Source organism: Ambystoma mexicanum, chromosome 8 (genome assembly GCF_040938575.1).
Source record: "Ambystoma mexicanum isolate Mex_15411 chromosome 8, UKY_AmexF1_1, whole genome shotgun sequence".
Lineage (NCBI taxonomy): Eukaryota > Metazoa > Chordata > Amphibia > Caudata > Ambystomatidae > Ambystoma > Ambystoma mexicanum.
Window position 1 is genome coordinate 488356351 of NC_090929.1, and position 14885 is coordinate 488371235.

The following is a 14885-nucleotide window of genomic DNA, read 5'->3' on the forward strand; positions in this document are numbered from 1 at the left end:
GAGATGTCCTTTGACTCCAATTCAGAATTATTAGTGACAATGGACATCAAATACCTTTATACAAGCATTCCACAGGAGGAGGCTATTGAGTGTATAAGGGAACATCACACTTTGCAAAACATACAGGGGTTTATCATAGTGGGTTTATCATAGATTTAATTTTATCCTAGTGGGTTTATCATAGATTTAATGACAATAGCGATCCAAAAAAAGATTTTGGGGGTTATTACGACTTTGGAGGCAGCCATGGTGCTATCAGCACCATGGCTGCCTCCAAAGTCGGGTCCGGGTAGTCGGAATGGGGACTTACCAGGTCATTCCGACCTTGGAGGACCCGATAAGTCCCCATTCTGAATACCATTCCCCATTCCCATTTGAGCCCCCGTAGGGCTCAATGGGAATGGGGAAGGAGCTAATAACGGGCCCGCAAATAGCGGACCAGTTATTTGCTCCCTGGTCCCTTAACGGCTCCCACTAAGGGACCTTGGAATACGGAGGTAAGGGGTTACCAGAACCAGCATCCTTACCGGTGCCGGTAACCTCTTACCTCCAACCTCATAATGAGGCCATTTGTCTTTAACAACCAATTTTCTTTCCATATTTGGAGCACTGCAATGGGCGCAGCATTTGCCCCAAGTCTTGCTATTCTTTACATGGGAACATTCGAGGCCAATCCTTTCCAAGCCAAAATAAAAAACTGGAAGTGTTATATCGATGATATCGTCTTTATTTGGCATGACACTGAGGATCATCTCATGCAATTGTTCAGTTCAGTGAATGAACAAAATAGGAACATCCAATTCACCCTTGAATATAACCAACAGGGTGCTCTAGCTTGTTCACTTTACAAAAAAGCAAGAGATAGGAACACTATCCCACATTTTGACAGTTTCCAACCTCAGATTTTGAAAGAGAAGCCTCCTTTCAAGACCATAAAAGAGAGAGTACCAACATCCTCTCCGGAACCACAGAAGCCATTTGGGATCAACCCTCCCCCCATGGATGGCACGGGTTCCAGGTGACCAAGTGGCAGCCAATGGGGGGAAGAGGGATTACGGAGAGGTTGTGGATGGGGAGGGGAAGTGGGAAAACCGGATAGAGGGTTAGGATACAAGATTGGATAGGTAGGGGGACTTTAGGGAAAAAGCACACCTTGATACCATGTAACACATACCTTAACAGCCTGGCATAACCTGTTTGTTGCCTAACCTGCCTGCAGCTTAACGTTGCATATTTTTACTCATAACCTAATATGCATTTCTCATACAACATGAAAAATTGACCTTAACTAGACTGAGACACCAAGCATGAGGAGCACATGAAGATTAACTGATACAACATAATAGACATGACAAGATAATGGAAAATGGAACAAACAACTGTGATACTCCCTACATGATTTCACATGACTCATGGCCTGAAAGGCAAAGCGTTTCATGAAGAGACAAACAAACTTGTAAACCATTGCAAGCACGTGCGTCCTCTTTTAACTCTGCCCACACTGTCTGTTCGTGTGTTAACTTCCACACGCTCCAATTTAGCAACATGTTAAACTCCACACATTACTTATGCAGACCTGCAGGCTGTAACCATTATGTTCCAAGAAATTTTCCATTTTCATGATCATTAACTGAGCACAAACAATGTAAGTCAACCACGTGTACCCGTTGACCACACATATGTTAATGAAGAAAGAACATCATGAAATACAATGATTATGCATCATGAGCACTTAACCTAGTCCGGGAGCCCCAGAAGGCTGCCCATATGATGTGTAGCACACCGTAATGCACCGGAGCTTCCCGTTTGCACTGCTGTATGGCCTGTGTCCTCGCTCTCCTCTCCGGTGCTTGCCACTGCTTCCCCTAGCTGCCACGCTCCAACGCTGTATCCGCAGTGACTGAAATGCGCAGCAGCTGCGTAGTACGTGCTGAGCCACGCGATCCCAGGGACACCTGGGTAATGAAGTGTGTGGCTTCCTGGAGCCACAATGACAGGGCCTGGCCCCCTAATGTGATGTCTGCCACCACACACACATGCCCACACCACTTTTCTAACACTTCCTTTTGGACAGTACTTGTGTCTGCATTGGAATTGCACCTCTTTGGCAGATTACTATGTTCATGCCAACAACCTTGATGAATGGCTGAGGGTTAGGGCGTATTCTAAGAAACGTGTTAGTCATTCAAAGAAACAGCTTGCTACACTCCCAGGGAGACAATGCTTATTCTAAAGTCTCCCCCCAGCCTACAAGACAAATTGGCATGTGTTTTCACCCATTGTCCAAACACGTTGGATCTAAAAAGAACAATCAGAAAGTATTGGGTACTGGTTCAACTGAGTTTGCAATGTGAACCTATCCCCATGTTTGCTCAAATGTGATCGATAAAATTGAGGGAATATCTAGTACACTCCCAATTCAAGCAGGACTGCCCCAGAACATCACTTTGGGACCTGCGTCCTACCAGGGGGCATGTTCCTTGTGGTTCTAGCTTGGTGTGCAATTTTACTAAGAAAATGAAGACCTTCATGGTTGGAGACAAACAGTGGGAACTGAGGAACTTGACAAATTGCAATTGCAAAACAACTAAGGTGGTATACTGCATAGAGTGCCTGTGTGACCGTAGATATGTGGGCCAAACCATGAGGGCAGCTCACGTCCTCATCTCAGAGCATCATTCGTGGATTTGCTGCAAAAACATCTCAGTACCCCTGGTTTCCCAATTTCAGAATTCCATTGTTCCCCGAATGATTTCACCTGGTGAATTCTAAGTGGAGTTAAATCTGCCTCCAATGTCCAATGTGCTTTACTTCAGAAGGAAGCACAATGGATTCATAAAATGCAGAGTCAACTTGTAGGCATAAATGATCAGTTAATTCCACGATCATAGGCTTTAGGGACCTTCCTATCTCTTACCATGCATGCCATTTTCTTAATTATTTTAATAATAGGCACCACCTGTTATTCAATAGTCAGCTAAGTCTTTTTCTTCTTGGTGCCATACATAGTACCTTCTGTGAGTAAGGGTTATTTTCTTTTGACAGTATTGAGTTATGTTAGAATTACTGGTTGGTTTTATGAGGTTTTATGCTTCTTTCATCAAAAGAGTATAAATAGTATAACACATCTGTATTGAATTGATGAAATTGTGATATGGTTTTAATTAACTTGTTTGTCTTGTTTGTTTGACAGCTTGTTTTTTATTGTAGATTGTTCTGAAATTAATTTTATAATCCCTTCATTTATATTCTATTGCTGCTTATTAATGGCTATTTTCCAAATAACAATAAAAAAATAAAATACAATAAAATAACTTGAATAACCCGTATGTGGTTTTATGTACATACCCACGCAGCTTTGTAACTTTAGGTATATTGCTCTCCCTTAGGTTACGTCCAGTATCAGTGAACTTTTGGAGGAATTGCGATTTTCATGCACAATTAGTGACAGCTCTTTGTGTATATTACTTTGTACTTTTTATGTAGCATTGTTTACCCTGATTTTTAGTTATGCTACATATTCTTTATCTGAGTGGACCCTGATATCCCTTGAAATCAGTGAGCAATGGTGTCCTACTGCAGGCCTTTCTTGCCGTTGACGTCATCACGTCAGGACGTAATTGTGTTTATCTTGCATTCTCACATTGACGCCATGACCGTCTATAATCGCATATTTAACTTATTCTCTATTTTTCAACACAAGCTATCTCGCTGGGTAGCAGTCCTCTACTGAGAGCACATAGGAGTAAATCGGTCATCAAGGAGTTCAAAGGCGCTTGGCACCACGTGTTTTAGTGTGGCAGGAGACTCTTTAGCCAGCTAGCCGGACCTTGTTTGTAATTTAATTGCCAATCTCGGTGGTGGGGGGAAATCCCAGGTATGCCAGAGCGATGCTAGGAGTCCGCTGACTCAGAGGGCCCAACACCCTCCCCAGAACAAACAGCGGGCTCAGTCAGATTGCAAGTACAAACTGGGGTTTATTGCACATAAAACCAACAGGGATCAGTACACGAACACAGCAAGGGTCAGGTACGGCTCAGAGTTACGCCGTGCGCAGGCCAGTTTTCTTGCATTATGGCGTCATCTCTTGGGTCCCTCCCCTAAAAAACTATCACCCTGGGAGATTGACCACCGAGAGTCTCTACTACCTATAGTGGACACTAAAGGTGTTATTCTACTGGTCCTTGCATATCGAGTGGCTGGCCTTTTCCATCCCTAAGAACTAACTATTACATTGTTGCAAAGTATTGGGCTTACCATTGGTTCATGCCCTTTGCCTTCCACCCCTAGAATACTAAACTGTGATTGGTGAGAGCCTATCTCCCCAGACCTAGGATCGGAATCGGTTGTCAGTTTGCTGTGCACCTCTTCAGGGTGATGTGAACGATTATGTGTCTGTATTGCATCTTGTGTACACCACCTTGCCTTATGAGAATATTCCCGTTATGTTACACTTCGTCGGGTTTGCTGAGACCGGCTCCTCTTTCTCACCGTGGGTGACTGTCCATTGTCTTGCTTGGCTGCACCACGTGTTTACGGACCACGAATTTGAGCTCTGCAGCTCCCATTTATGAGGACTTATTCTGATTCTCTGCAGCTGGTTCCTTTGTCGTCTGGGGATTGGAATGTGTCTTTATATCTTTGACGTTGGCTGCGGGCCTGTCTCACGCATCTTGCTCACTGTGCAGCCCTTAGTCAGCTCTGCTCATCTCATGTTCAGTGGCTTGAAGCCTGCTGTAATTTTTCTAAACCTTATAATGTGGGTTCTACATTCTCCATGTTATTCTACGTTCCTTATGGATTAGCTATAACTGGTTCGATCAGGTTCCATATATACTTCGGTATGTCCAAGCGACTATTGGCTTCACGCATCAGGAAGCTTGCTCAGGATCTCTTGTGCCTTGCAGTTCTGCATTACTGCATTTGGCTAATGACAAAATAATAAAAGCATTGACAGCATATATGTGTATATGTCCTCTAGCTATAGAACTGTGCACTCATGTTCTTCATGTATAGGGCTGTGTGTGTATGTGGTGCAGTGCGGATTGTACATGTGCTTCATGTCTAGTGCTGCTATGTCGTGGTGTCACTAATGACGTCAGTACCATGACTTCTTGGTGCTTAGTCGAGGCTGTCCATATAGGTGTCTCCTTCCACGATCGCAGGCTCTTCTCCCACACCCAGCAGTACTTGCATTGTATTCGGTCTGTATGGCTGGCTGAGTGGATATCTTTCAGTGTACTTGTCGATCATTGGTGCACTCGGGATAATGCCAGTGAGCCTTTCTCGCTCTTCGTCATTAGAAGAAATTGGGCCGTGGAGGGGTGGTCTCGGGACTCCCCCTTCATCTTTGTTTGTTTTCTGTATATAGCCTAGAACGCCCCTGCTAATTTCCCATGACTGGTTTGGACACATCTTGGTTTCCTCTCCTGTGCCTCATGACAACGCGTGCAGGGAAAGGTCACTTCACAGTTTGGTTGTCTCTTTAATAGCAATTCTAGCTACTGTAGCGAGCTGGCTTTTATATGTTTCTCAACACAGTTTTTGGCATCTCCGCAGCATTTCCCCCTTTGCACATTTGCACAAATAAGAGGTGCTCCTGGGAATTTTAAAGCACAGCCCAATTCACAAACGGGATGCATTTTAAAAGGCCCCGAAATTAGGGTCATCCCCCTGTGCCGGTTTAGATGCCCCTAAATGAGGGTCATCCCGGTTTAGAGGCCCAGAAATGAGGGTCATCCCCCTGTGCTGGTTTAGAGGCCCCAAAATGAGGATCATCCCCCTGTGCCGGTTTAGAGGCCCAGAAATGAGGGTCATACCCCTGTGCCGGTTTAGAGGCCCAGAAATGAGGGTCATCCCGGTTTAGAGGCCCAGAAATGAGGGTCATCCCCCTGTGCTGGTTTAGAGGCCCCAAAATGAGGATCATCCCCCTGTGCCGGTTTAGAGGCCCAGAAATGAGGGTCATCTCCCTGTGCCGCATCAGGAGACACACATCGTGGCAGGGTCTTTTCTGACCGTTCCATGGTTTGTTTTTGAAGTGTGAGAGCTGCAGCTTAAACCGCGGCTGGCAAACTAGCATTTATATCCCCCAAGCAGAGATGTAAATACTTTTCTCTTTCTAAGTCATTTCATTGAGACAGGCCCTTTAACAGCCCGTATCGGTGGTTGCTAGGAGCCTGTCATACATTAGTTTTGGAAACGCGCTCCTGACACTAATGTATGTAAAGGAGTTGGACAGCTCATCTTTGCGCTATTGTCCAGCCCCTCCTGAAATTCCACAGTCACCTTTTCGAGTAGTATTTCAGAAAATAGCACAAATGAAATGAGCGTATTCTCTGAACTACGTTCATTTGCGCAATATTTTGAGCATCTGGCCCTATGCCTGCGTCTATAAAGCCTGAGAAAGCAAAGGTTGGTTACTGCAGGGTAGGAACATGGCAAGTGGTTCCACAGAAGCTGTGAGTAGCTCATGCCCGTGTTACTTCAAGTTGACTTCTATGGAATGTGTTCTACTGCATCTAGTTGCAGTATATTGGTATTAAATGAAATTGACCTCATGAAATGAAATCACACTGGAACTTTCTTGATGGTCATTCAGCTGTGAGTAACTCAATCCTGTAGAAACCATTTGAAAATAATCAATTGGCATTTACACCAGGGCACCCTGCACGCAGGTGAAAAGCTTGAGACAGCAGGTGCTAATTACAGCAAGGCTAGGATATTTCAATTGGTGTCTGCTGGAGCTAGCTGCTACTATATCATGTATTTGTTAGCCAGTAACATGTGAAAATGGCATAAAATAAACAAGCACACTTTGTGTGCACCATTACAAAAGTATGCTGTGCAATACGTACCATTCAGTGGGCCTCATTATAACTTGTGCGAAATGGGTTTAACAGCGCCGGTAATGGTGCCGGCGCCATTAAACCCATTCCGCACAATTACGAAGTCCCCTCGCGGGTCCCGCTCTGGACGTCTGATTTTTCATAAATTTTCTGTAGATGGAGGCTTGTACTATGAGAAACAACTCCACCAAGACTGAGCGTGTGCTCCTTGGCAACGGAGCCAAGCACTTGTCCAAACCTGACTCTCGGGGATGAATGTCAAGTTGGTCAAGCCGCATTTAGTCCCCAGCTCCAAATCAATGGGTTTTATCATTGATCGCAAACTATCCTTCAAACCTCACATCGTCAAGGCCTAACCCACCTGGTTTCAGCTAATTGCCCAGCTCAAAATAGAACTTTTTATTCCAGCTACTAACTTCAGGACTACCGCCCAAGAGTTGTAACTTTCACACCATGATGGAGGTTAGATACACCTCTCAGATGAAATGAGTAGCAATACCCTGGAGATGGATGGGGATGCAGATTTTATTCATACATCAATAATCAAAACTACTCAGGTAGTTTGGCAAAAGAGGAGTCAGTTTTATTAACAAGTTTATAAAACAGGAATCACACCGAACATCAGCAGTCGTTCGATCCTCTTACTCGACTCATTTTAGTAGAAACTGAGCTTATATTGCATAAAATCGTCATCATTGACGTTGACCTCCGTCACTACCTACGTGGCAAACTACAAAAACCTATCGGGGAAAGTGATAGGCTCTAAGTGAATAGCTAAGTATAAGTTCCATGTCATTATAGAACCGTGAAAGAAAGTGATAGGGTGCTTAACATCAGGTGGGGCAACTAAGACCTCCCCTCAAAATAGCCACTACGAACGTCACTAAATACACAATGTTCCATTGGCTACACAGACTATAGGACCCTTGATTACACGGTCCTCTACAATTGGTTGGCTTCTAACCCCCATCAGTACTTTTCCACCTATGTTTGGCAGCACGCAGACTGAACATCCAGGTGTTAGTGAGCTCATCTAGAGACTAGCTTCCCACCAATTATTATATCAATCCATCATCACCTCAATGGTCTAGTGTCAACTAGTGCTCTGAAGTTTGGCCTTGAGTTTGTACTGTGCTCTGAGAATTTTAAGGAGAGTTAGCACAGCCTGTGCTTGTGCGTAGGTGTGACCACCTCAATCGTCCAATTTCTTCTTTCCACATGACTGGACACCATGAAATCAAGCTTTTCGTGTATTTAATATTATGTTTTAATAGTCCTCTGACGTACTTTGTTTTGCTGAAGCCTCCTGAACAGGAGCCTCTTGTTCCTTCACACAGTTTGTATCCAATGTCAGCCACTTCCTGTTTGATAAGACTTTGGCTTCCTGGCTCATCCAACTCCATCTGCTGAGATTCATTTTGCAATTAAAAATTGCTTTTAACTGCGACACACTGAAGTGAGGCCTTCTTCTTAATGCTCAGCACTGCGTTAAAACATATAGTGGAAACATCCATCTTTTATTTGTCCATATGCTTCTATATTGCGTACCCATAGTGTGCAACAACATCCCACCAGAGAGCCATACAACTCGAAGTCTATGAAGACTAAGGAAAGAACTGAACCGGCTGTTCAAGGGGGGTTCTCTCAGAGGGCCAGGGACTGAAAAGCACCTTAAGCTGCTCATACCTCCCTGCTATCCTACTCAACATGACGTGCCAGACGCGCCATCACTTCTGTCTACCTCAGATTCAGCTTTATACGTTAGTCTGCTGCTTACTCCCCAAGTTTGCGCTGCAAAGATTTTACTCATACATGCATATGTCGTACCACTTTTGAGGACACCTGCTCGTAGTGGTTTCATGCTAATAATGGCTATGATGTAACCCCAGATAAAGTAATAATGCAGGATAACGGTAAATGCTGCCAAATATTTCTGACTCTGGTGGAGAACCGACCCAGAGGGGTTGATCCATTACCTTCTGAGGTGAAGGTGAACATCTCAAATTAAGATCATTAGTAACATGAGGGTACTCCTTTAATGCTCTCTTTGATATTGTGTAGCACTTTGGGTTCTGATGCTGCACCTTTTTAAGTGCATCTGGAACACACAGCTAATCCATGACCACCAGCCTCACTTCAGAGCAGCCAGAGACATGTAAACTGCTCTTCTGAACACCCGTGAAGATCGTCTCTATAATCTTGACTCCACCTCTCCCTCTTTTCCTCATCCTCCCTGATCAACCAACTCTGTGTGAACATGGGCATCATAGATCAGACCCTGGCGTGGCTGACCTCCTTCCTCCTGGGCCGACCCTCCCAGGTCCAACTTGGGTCTTTTCTCTCCACCACCTCTTCCTCCACATGTGGTGTCCCCCAGGGCTCTAGCCTCTCCCTCTGGCTCTTCAATGTTTATCTGGCCCATTTGGCCCACTTGATCTCCACCTTCTCTTCTAACTTACAGTGTTATGTGGATGACACTCAGCTCTCCTTCAGGCTTCCTTCAGCCTCCTCTCCTCCCTCGCTCATTCCTGATTGTCTATCCACGATTCAGGATTCGTGCACCTCCAACGATCTTTGCCTTAATGCCAGTAAGAGGAAGATCCTTCCCATTTGGCCCTCTATCCTTGCCTTCCTGTGAGGCAACAAACCTTGTTGTCCTCTTTGACTCCACTCTCTCCTTCTCTCCCCACATCATGGACCTTGCCAAAAAGGCCCACTTCCAGCTGCACCTCCTCAGAGGTATTCTACCTTTTCCAACTCCAGAGCCCTGGTTCTCTCCAGGCTGCACTACTGCAACAGCATCTTTCTCAATCTGTCTACCTCTACTCTTCGCCCCCTGCAGCTAATCCAGAACAGAACTGCAAGACTTATCCTTGGCTTTAAGCCCAGGGACCGTATCTCTCCTGAAAATACTCCAGTGGCTTCCAGTGGCTGCAAGGATCAAGTTCCAGACCCTCTGTATCGTCCGCAAAGCTTTCTGGGGCTACATCCAACTTTTCTCTTCCGAAATACTTTCCTCCTAGAGCCTTTCGCTCAACTATATCTAACTCTCTGAGGGTCCTTCTTAGACTTGAGCTGGACCACCTGAAGTTCCTGAAGCAGCCCAAGACCCTCCTTTTCTCCTCTGCCTTCTCTCTTTCGCTTCCTTGCTAACGTCCCTGTCTGCTGCACTGACTGGTTGCTTGGTACACTCAGTGTCTCACTGGGGACCAGGCTCTTCTATGACCAGTCTCCTTGCAGTGCCTCCTGGCCTACCACGCACTTCGGGCTGTAACTGTAACCCCTACAGCTCTGCCGCCTCCTTGCACTTAACCGAAGCCGCGCTGCCTTGGCTGCACTTTCTCAGAGCCATGAAGCCCTGATCGCACTTCTCCCTACCCTCTGCCTTGCACTTCCCCCGCTCCCTTCCCCCTGCACTTCTTGTTGTCGCACTGCCAGGATCCGAATGACACAAGGCCTAGTCGGATTATTTGTCCTGTCTTCCCTCCCTTGTCTTGTGTCACCTAGAAACACTTGTGTATAGGTGCGTCATAAATACCATATCATATGATAACATATCAATAACTTTATCAACCAATAAGGATCTCATCTGTTTTATGGCCGCATTTATTAGATGAACCAGGGCTATTTGCACAGGTTGTAAGGCACAGGGCATTCTTTTGCTTATGGAGGTCACTCGTCCTATTTATTTCTGGTCAATTTGCTAATACTTGGGGGTAAAAAGGGTAAGGTTTTCCCCAGAAAATCGAAGTACTAAGCCCTATGTGTATGCACTTCATGACGGGCTACCCTCAGGATGTCATCTCAGGCTCCCGCATCAAGGAAAGAAATATGTGTGGGGGGGCTCTGTTCTGGGGATTTCACTGGTGCCAGCAGGTGAGCTGAGTGATGAATGTTCTGAAATGCAGCTCCATGTGGGGTGGTGCCTTCTTAAATAGAGGATTTCTTCAGCTTTATTGTGCCTCCACCTCTAATTACAACACCCTGCAGTCGAAGTCCAAAATAGTAATGAAATGCCTTCAGATATCTTCATTACTTTATGTAAAAAGACAAAAAGACAAAACATCATTGCCCCCTTCCTCCCACTCCTAGGCGCACTTCATATTTGAAAAGAATATTTCAAAGATTGTCGTGGAACTATGAACTGAAGCAGACTGGTTTACAGGGAAATCAGAAGTTCTGCTGACAGGGACAGTCTCACAAAATGGCCGCTAATGGTGGTGCAGGGATATTCTCACAAAATGGCCACTAATGGTGGCGCAGGGTCAGTCACATTTTGGGCTCTAAATGCAAAGTGGCTCACTCTGCAATGGCATGGTGGTAAATATTGTGGTTTACAAAACCGCCCCTCCACTCCTGGATAAAAAATACTGAAGGATATTGAATATCTATACATTTGGCATTAAATTTTCCTTTGCGTGACCCTTTTCTGTGTTCTCTTTTTCAGATCCTCCCTCCTTCGTTCCGGATTGCGAGGGCGATGTCCTCTTCCTGACTGACAGCTCCGGCAGTGTCTCCTACTACGAGTTTTCCAAAGTTAAGACGTTTGTCGGCGACCTCCTGCGGCCTTTCACCTTCGGCCCTCAGGATGTGCAGACCAGTGTCATCCACATCAGCACTGTCCCAGCCTTGGAGTTTCCATTTGACCAGCACTCCTCGGGGGAGGCAGTGCAACAAGCTGTACGGGACATGAAGCAGCGCATGGGTGACACCAACACAGGCCTGGCCCTCTCATTGGCAAAGGAGAAGATCTTCACTGACCAGGCTGGGGCCAGGGCCAGCGTTCCCAAAGTCCTGGTGTGGGTAACCGACGGTATCTCCACGGACGATGTCTCCCTACCCATGGAGACCCTGAAGGAAATGGGTGTAACTGTCTTCATCGTCAGCACTGGGCGGGGCAACTATCTGGAGCTCTCTCAGGCCGCCAGCCAGCCCAGCGACAAACACCTGCTCTTTGTGGACGTGGACGACCTGCCAATCATCACCAAGGAGCTCCGGGACTCCATCATAGGTAGGTGGGCGCAGTGCGTGCTGAATCACTGGACACATGCAGAGAAAACCCCACCATGGAACATGCAATGATGCAAACAATTCCATTGCATGCACGTTCTGGGGCACTACACCGTCACACAGGAGTTCTGGGAGAGCAACGTAGAGCAGACTGCAGGCCCAAAGCCTATCCCCATCCCTGGACATGAGCGAAAAGGTCCCACCACAGGAACAGGCAATGGTGCAAAGATATTCCAGCCACAATCCCAGCCCAAAGACCGTGTCCATCTTCACCAAAGAATTCCAGAACAACACGGTTAAGCCCTTTGCAGCCCAATGCCAACCTCATCAGATCCCTGGACCAGTGTGGAGAGAGATCTTCCATGTCCCCTAAAATAATGCACAGGAATTCCAGACCTTGCCCCATTCGGGAGCCCCTCTCCATCATCAGTAAAGAGCTCCAGTGCACCATTGATGATCACATTGCTGCCCAATGTCCATGTGCCCCAGTCCTAGACCAGTGCAAAAAGAACTCTTGCCATTCTCCTAGGAATATCCACTAATGCAAAGGAATTCCAGCCCTAGGCCCATTCGGGAGACCCTCTCCATTAGTACAGAGCACCATAATAAGCACATGGCAGCCGAAATCCCATCTCCCCCCCACCCCCCATTCCTGGATCAGTGCAGAGAGAGCTCTTCCCATTATCCCAGGAACATACACTAATGCAAAGGAATTCCAGCCCTAGGCCCATTCTAGAGACCCTCTCCATCAGTAAAGAGCACCAGAGCACTATAAGTAAGCACACTGCAGCCCAAATCCCATCTCCCGCCATTCCTGGATCAGTGCAGAGCAAGCTATTCCCATTCTCCCAGGAACATACACTAATGTAAAGGAATTCCAGACCTAGGCCCATTCGGGAGACCCTCTCCATCAGTAAAGAGCACCATAAGTAAGCACACTGCAGCCTGATGCCCACCTCCCTCCATTCCTGGATCAGTGCAGAGAGAGCTCTACCCATTCCTCTTACAACACACAATATTGTAAAGGAAATCCAGTCCCAGGTTCACTCAAAGGACCCCCTGCATCATCACCAGGAATCTCAGGGATGGCACCACACGTAGGTGAGCGCATTAAAAATCCCACCCCCATCTTTGGACCAGTGGAGGAAAAGTCCACCCCAGGAACATGGAATTATCTAAAAGAATTTAAACCAAATGTTCATATGTCGGACCTTGTCCATCATCCCCAGGGGGCCCCAGGATTTCAACCTAGGTACGTGAGCACAGTCCAGGCCCATGCCCCTCCCCAATCCCTGTAGCAAGTGCCCCATAGGAACATGCAATGATGCAAAGGAATTGCAACCCTAGGACTTTTCGGAGGACTTTTTCCATCATCACCAAGTTACTCTGAGGCACCACAATAGGTAGAGAAGCACAGTCTGCTGTCAATGCCTACGCTCATACTAGTCTAGCAAAGATAAATCCCTGCACTGGCCCCCTAGAACATGTAATAAAGCAAAGTGCCCCCCCAAAGCCCAGTGAGGGGGCCTTCTGTATCTTCACAAAGAAGCAGGAGGACAGCATCACAGGTAAGTGAGTGCAGTGCAGGTGGTGGGCCCTTGCTCAGCCTTCTCCCTCGGCTAGTGCAGCTAAAGGAGCATGGGAAGAATCCCGCCAGGATCCCAAACCAGCTCCCCCTGTGCCACCTCCACCAAGGCATGTACACACGACCCCCACCACAGGCTTATGCGGAGGAACCATTCTAACCCAATGCAAATCTTTACAGAGATCGAATCCTAGAAGTGCATTTGATTAGACGATGGGAATTGCTTTTAATTGAAAGAGTTGCAAATCGTTCCCTAAAGGTCAGAGGATCCATGATGCAAAACAATGGTCCTTTAGAACTAAACTAGAACGCCAACCATGCCAGCCAGTGGGTGCCAACATCTTAGTGAGTCCTACTCACATGAAAGCCCAAGGGAACCTGTGGCCACGTTGAAAAACCAAACCCAGCCAGGGGAGCCTAAAGGAGGGGAAAAGGGCAAGGCCAAGGGGCCGAACCTGCTAAAGGAAGCAACATATTATATGATCACGTGAATGCAGAATGCTTAGGATAAACGATACTGCCATGTGTGCTGTCTAGTCAATACACATGTAATCCAAAAGACAGTCCCTACCAGGTAACTAGTGCTTAATGTGTCAAAACGAAGTAAGTGCCAGGGCCCAAATAGCATGTCTTTGCCACGCCAAGGTGGCAGCTTGAGTAACTTTGCTGAACATGTTGGGGCGTTGTTGCTTGCTGCGTGACTACAACTGGCAGACAGTCATAAAGTTGCCAAAACACCACATCATAATCACACTGAGAGCAGGGGCTGGTGCTCGGTAGTAAATGGCAGGGCTAGACACTGGCAAACACCCCTGCACATTAAGCACTGCAGCACTGCAGATAGCACTGCGCTACCCATTGAAACCCCACCCCACATTAAGCACTGTAGATAGTACTGTGCTGCCCATTGCAAAAACACCCTCGCACATTAAGCACTGCAGATAGCACCGTGCTACCCATTGAAAAACGCCCTCGCACATTAAGCACTGCAGCACTGCAGATTGCATTGCGCTGCCCATTGAAAAACGCCCCCCGCATTAAGCACTGCAGATAGCACTGTGCTACCCATTGAACACCCACCCCACATTAAGCACTGCATATAGCACTCTGCTACCCATTGAATCCCCCCCATTAAGCACTGCAGATAGCATTGCGCTACCCATTGAAATGTTTTCAGAACGGTGCCATTTTTAAAAAAAGCTCACTGGCAGACCTATTCTATCACTGAAAGATCCGTGCATATAATTATCTTTACTGCCACATCACTTTATATTCCAGTTATCCATAATGCGCTTGGACAATGTCACAAGATCAATTTCTGAATTTGCCTTTGGGGTGCCTGCATGGAAGAGCCACTATTATTATGCACAATATTCTTGCTGAGAAACACGTGTATTTCTTCTAAAATCTCTGCAAGGGCTCCTGACCTGCTCTGGCCTCTAAGG

At 46.5% G+C, this 14885-nt stretch overlaps 1 protein-coding gene across 2 annotated transcripts in view; it reads left to right on the forward strand.

The window, feature by feature from the left end:
- Positions 1-14885, forward strand: part of VWA1 (von Willebrand factor A domain containing 1) — a 332806-nt gene that overhangs the window by 180962 nt on the left and 136959 nt on the right. For both annotated transcript variants that reach the window (XM_069610126.1, XM_069610127.1), the window contains exon 2: positions 11293-11856. In XM_069610126.1, coding sequence (XP_069466227.1) covers positions 11293-11856 — 564 coding nt within the window. The remainder of the gene's footprint in view (positions 1-11292; positions 11857-14885) is intronic.